The sequence below is a fragment of the Sitophilus oryzae genome, unplaced genomic scaffold (assembly GCF_002938485.1).
Source record: "Sitophilus oryzae breed Bouriz unplaced genomic scaffold, Soryzae_2.0 scaffold_1009_pilon_pilon, whole genome shotgun sequence".
In the NCBI taxonomy this organism is placed as follows: Eukaryota; Metazoa; Arthropoda; class Insecta; order Coleoptera; family Curculionidae; genus Sitophilus; species Sitophilus oryzae.
Window position 1 is genome coordinate 389,452 of NW_022145626.1, and position 5,788 is coordinate 395,239.

The 5,788-nt window shown below is 33.1% G+C and overlaps 1 protein-coding gene across 1 annotated transcript; it reads left to right on the forward strand.

Moving 5' to 3' along the window:
* Window positions 1–210: 210 nt before the first annotated feature.
* Window positions 211–4,940, forward strand: LOC115891830. Its single transcript, XM_030912408.1, has 3 exons — window positions 211–398; window positions 1,184–1,386; window positions 4,478–4,940. The coding sequence occupies exons 1-3, from the start codon at window positions 285–287 to the stop codon at window positions 4,809–4,811; spliced, it is 651 nt and encodes a 216-aa protein (XP_030768268.1). The 5' UTR covers window positions 211–284; the 3' UTR covers window positions 4,812–4,940.
* The last annotated feature ends 848 nt before the right edge of the window (window positions 4,941–5,788 follow it).

Consider the following 5,788-nt stretch of genomic DNA (forward strand, 5'->3'; position numbering starts at 1 on the left):
ACATCATAGTTTTACATTTTTTAAATAAAATTAGAACGACACTGATAAACCGGAATTTAAGTCGGCCATATTTGAGGCCCATCGCGGTGTACCTAAGATTTTTGATATGCTCCTTCCTTAGTCTTCTTATTCAAAATTTTTGGTAGTAACAAAAATACTTTCAATTCAGATTGAAAGACTTCATTTGCCCAACCCTCAGAATTTTATAGACTGTCGGTTTTTAACTTTCATTGTCAATTTTGACATTTGGTTAAACACAAAAGCATTATTTTTCATAAATTAAAATGCAAAAATCATTAAAATGGTCACCAGCACAACCCTTTAAAAAAAGTGATAATATAATATCTTCAAAAGCTCGTGAAAAAGGGGATTATGGATTCGCGCCTTCTTATTTATTGGTAAGTTTATAAATTTTGTTTTCTACAATCATGACTTGAGCACAAAAACGAAACTTGCGATGTACCGAGCGATAATAATTCCCACCATGTTATATGGAAGCGAAACCTGGGTGCCGTACCGCCGACACATGAACGCATTAAACAAGTTATATATTACAAGTTATATATATATATATATATATATATATATATATATATATATATATATATATATATATATATACAAATATATACGCTCAAACGCTCAATAATATTGTCAATAATCCAAAATATTGACAAGATTATTGATCGTGTGAGGGCCGCTTAAAATCTATCTCGGGAGCGTTAAGACTCGGAGAGAAAATTCAAGAATTTTTGAGGCGAAATATCTCGAAAACTACGAATTCTACGTAAAAAATTATTAGAACCGTTTTTGTAGGTTATTACCTAAACTTTATTCAAAGAAAAATTTTGTAAATTGCATATTTTGGCAGATATTTGCGAAAAACTGCAATTTTCACGCAACTTCACGCAATAAATAAGTGAAAAATATCTATACCTACATATGTGGCGGATTAATCCCTCCAAAAAATCCTATATAGGTATTTCGCCACTGCAAGAAAATCTACAAAATAAAATAGTGAAATTTGACTAGACTATTACCTATAGGTTAAATTGTACAAACTGGCCTGCACAGTCAACCTGTGCTAAGGACTGAGCGTCTGTGGGGGCTCTTATAGGAAGACAACTCTCCACCATGACCTTTACTGATAAATCATTTAAGAAGCATATTGCTAAAATTCCAGGAACCAAGAGAAAATATGATATTTCTAATGTCCAACGAGTATATGCGAATGTGGTTTAATGAACGTGGAAAATACGAAAAAGACACCTACAGTAAGGAAGAAATCATTAAAGAAGAGAGCAAAATAAAGCGCAGATTCGTTCAGAGGATGATGACATACAGACAACCAAGCAAAAATTTCTTTTTAGAAAACAAACTGAACAAGTGAGTAACCGAAATAAATGATATCTAACACCCAATATAACTATAGCCTGTCAATAGGAGAATACATAACAGTGACAGTTATGTGTTATCTTAATGTACACGTAAATTGTATTCCCTCATTTTTTGGATGTCGTCTGTCGAAATATTTCCTGGCTCATTGGACAGACTTTATTTAGTAATTTAATTCTAATAATGTTCAGGGTGTCCCGATATTTCGTGATGATATAGCGGGTGCATTTCAAAAGTGGCTCACCCCTATGAGTTTTTTATTTTTTTCAGATAAAAAAACGGGGTTTGGTATGTTAGTATATGACATAAATTAGGATTGATTGGCGTATTCAATTGTTTTTGGTCACTTCCTGTTTCACCGGAAATGACTACAACTTTTGATTTTTAAATGGAACCCTCGGATTTTTTTACTTTATTTGATAGAAAATATCAATCTGTATAGAATGACATATCATATGTCAACTTTTGACATTTTCGCATATGGTTTATCATAGATAAATGCAACAAGTTTAGATTGGAAAGCCCGTAAAAATTTTAGGTCGCGAAATTATTTTGGGTCGCGACCGTTATACGTGATCTGGCGCTGCTATAGCGGTCGCTAAGAACAACGGCAAACAAAAACAGAAATAAGTTTCTTTTGTCAAAGTCAGAATCTTCAAAAATCATAAAAATCTTCAAAATCTAAACCGCTCTCATTAAAGAAATTCCGAAAAGTGTTTATAGCGTCCATTCTCAAAGTAATTATTGCTATCTTGTGAGTTTAATTCAAGTTTTATTTACTCCAACCGGTGATAATTGTGAAAAAGTGGCATTATAAACTTAAAAAGCTGTGCTGAGAACTGTGAACTGCAAAACCATCGTGGATTGTGGCATAACGTCGGTTTCCAATGTTTCATAGGTATTTCATACATGCGTCCTTATATAAAATAAAGTTTCTTGTATGCAACACACTGTATTTTATTTATAATATATAACGAAAATAATAATAAATTTGAATAAACAATATTTGGCGATATAATTCCGGAAAAAGCCGAACCGCTCCGAAATTTTCAAAAGCTTTGGGTCGCGACCGTTGCATGAATAGCGCCGAATAGTGTTTACATTGTCCTTATGGGCACTTTCCAATCTAAACTTGTTTCATTTATCTATGTGGTTTATTTGAAATTGTAACATGAGGTTCATAACGACAATTTGACTCGAAATACCTAATAATAAAGTGTGTCGTAGCAAATTATTCGTAAAAAACTTTTTTAAATTGCTTTTTTGCAAATATGCTGATGAGACACCCTTGTTCCATTTAAAAAAAAATGAGATATTATTAAAAATACGATTTGGGCATCTTTTAACCAGCCAGGATAAGACACGAAAAACATTAGACGTTCAAATCTATTTTTCCAAGGCTCCTTGATTAAATATGACATACATAATCACAGCCATGGTACTCTAGATTGAAATTTAAAATACGATTTTTAAACGAAAAAGTCAAAAGTTGACATATGATATGTCATTCTATCCAGAGTGTTATTTTCTATCGAATAAAGTAAAAATATACCGAGCGTGCCATTTAAAAATCACAAGTTGTAGTCATTTCCGATAAAACAGAAAGCAACCAAAAACCATTGAGCGTCCGGATTGCACAACGACCTTGGCGCGTGGCCGCGGGCAGCCCAGTAGGCAAGCGAGACAGCGAGGCGCCGATTAACAAAATAAATAATTTTAAACCTGCCATCATTTCGTTAATAATTATTGTAGCGTGTTGATTTTTGCATAGAAATACTCATGAGTCTTTAGCGCTTCCGACAAGCCTAAAAAACTGGATTATTTTGTATATTTTCGATTTGTTTACATTGCTCGAGCATATTATAACTTGGAGATAAAAATCTCTGTTATAAATTTTAAAACTGACAGATATGAATACTATCATTTAATTAGTTATATATTTAGTTACAACATATTCAAAATTTAGGTCTATCGGTTTATGCTAGCAGTAATAACGAGTATAAATATAAAAATGGTCAGTACAACGCTCGCAGTTTTTAGCGCAGGTTCAGCTTTGGTTTTAGTTTTAGCGCTATTTTTACAGAAAATAAATTCTGAACTTTGATCAAATGTCAAGAACATTATCATTGCTGATATCTCCTGGTTATAATATAGTTCTTTTTTCAAAATATTGCATTGCTTTAGCTTAAAAAACTTGAATTATGCGGCTTTTTTGCGATTATCTAGTTTTGATGTTGAAGGCACCAATTTAGCCTGTCAATTTTATTTTGTCGAAATAACTATAGGACCCGTAACTCTATCCTACTGTACAACCCTCGAGCATGAAACCTTTTTCTTATGGTTTCAACGGAAACAGTCACACATATAGTTGCCATAAGTTGTCTTTGTAGCTCTGGTTGAGAAACATTAGATTTCAAGCATAAAGTGCGTCTAACGAGACAGGAAATATTTCGACAGATGCCATCCATAAAATGACAACACTATAATACGTCTATACAAAAGTGTTTAGTTTCTCCGTTAGACGGCATTAAATTTTAGAAAAATAAACACATTTTTTAAGCTATTTTAAGAACCGATATTCCCATTTGAATGAGATTTTCGGTGCATATGCTTTACTAGGCTTGTCATCATTTGACTTTCATAAAAAAAGGGTGTATAAACTACCCTTATCTATTGATTTCTTCTTCGTAAAATAGCCCTTCCAGTGTTTACAAAACTTTGTGGCCGTATTTTTTGACCACTTTTAAAAAATGCAATCACATATAGTTTTTGAAAAAAATATATTTTCCGAAACTGACATACAAAAAATATTTACTGTTAAGTACATCAAGCGCTAAAATCAAGTAGGCGATAATATTCTGGTTGCCAAGATGAGGAATGTTATGTCATGATGGTCACAAGTAATTTTTTAATATATGTTTCATTAATTAAATTACTTAACGTTTGGGTTTATTAAAATGTACTGCCCTCTAACGGACAAAACCAAACATTTTTTGTTTAGGCTTAACTTGTGCCCAATTAACTTTCTTTGATCCCTATGAAATATTGGCACATCCTGTATAATTTACAAACTGTTTTTTAGAAAAACCGTAGACAAAACTGAGAAAACTCCGATTGATTATTCAAAAATGAAATACAAACCCTATTGTAAATATTTGCATGAAAGCGATAAAGGAACCAAAGATTTAAAGAAATCTGGATCAAAGGATCTTAAAGCACCACAAAAAAGTAGTGTCAAATCAACTGATGACGATAAAAAAAGAGAAGATAAGAAGAAAGAAGATAAAAAAGGAGAATATAAAAAAAGAGAAGATATAAATAAAGCTACCCCTTTATGTCCAGTTTATGTACCAGTTTGTTGTTGTACTCCGACTTTACCATGTGGATGTAAAAGTTACGTGTATGCGAATCAGTAGTAATATATCATCAGTGACTTTTTTTAAATTAATAAAAAATATGTTAGTCAAAATTGAATGTCATATTTAAACTGCCAATTAAATTTCAACCATGTGCCTACTGAATGGCCCAATACAATATAAATCTTTCTTTGAGAAAATATCTTGAACGTTTAATAACATAATAATCATATTATCCAAATTTGATGGTGTCGCTTATTTGGTAGCAAATAAAATACTAGATATCTTTTTGTTGTATGTTGAAATTGCATATTCATCACCCAAACCAACTCTCGTATTTTAGTAAAAACTGGCAAACATATTCGCTATCATGTATCTTCAAGACGATAAAATTTCTAAAGCAACCCATACATTATCAAACAAATTGCGCAACACAGGCTGTTGCGCAACAAGTTGCAGATGTATGGCTCTGTTTGATGCGTTGCGCAATTGTTGTACCGGTATGGTTGCGGCGTGGTCGCGATCTGGTGTTTTAACGCACACTGAGGTTGCAAAAAATAGAACAAGATCACCTTCAGAGTACGAAGACCTACTTGCCATAGTGAACACTTAAATAATATGTAAAGAAGACGATATTGGGTGCATCCCTCTTCAGAAATTTCGTTCCAGGCTGCATCTCTAGCATTTATGTTGCTGTAGTCTGGTCGATTACGGTCGTATAAACATGGTTTTAACTCAATTAATTGGACAAAATTGATAATAAATTGTAGATCGTCCCGCATTATTGAAAAACACAAATCTTTATGATGAAATGCCTTGTACTGGACGGGCACGACACCGTCATGCGCCATGGCGCTTTCAATGCGCCACTAGTGGTCACAAAAGGTCTGTTCCCAGAAGAATCCCTGACTAGTCAGCGCGATTCTTATTGGTTGAAATGCGTAGAAACTTGACTAACAATCAGGTTTCTATGCATTTTAACCAATAAGAAACGTGCTGACTAGTCAGGGATTCTTCTGGGAACAGACCTATTGTAT

What these genes read in the sequence shown, in the direction of transcription:
- LOC115891830 (XM_030912408.1), top strand. Translation starts at nt 285, where the DNA reads ATGCAAAAATCATTAAAATGGTCACCAGCACAACCCTTTAAAAAAAGT. An exon ending in TCGCGCCTTCTTATTTATTG is followed by an intron (nt 399 to 1,183) that starts GTAAGTTTATAA and finishes CTAAAATTCCAG; the next exon opens with GAACCAAGAGAAAATATGAT. An exon ending in TTAGAAAACAAACTGAACAA is followed by an intron (nt 1,387 to 4,477) that starts GTGAGTAACCGA and finishes ACTGTTTTTTAG; the next exon opens with AAAAACCGTAGACAAAACTG.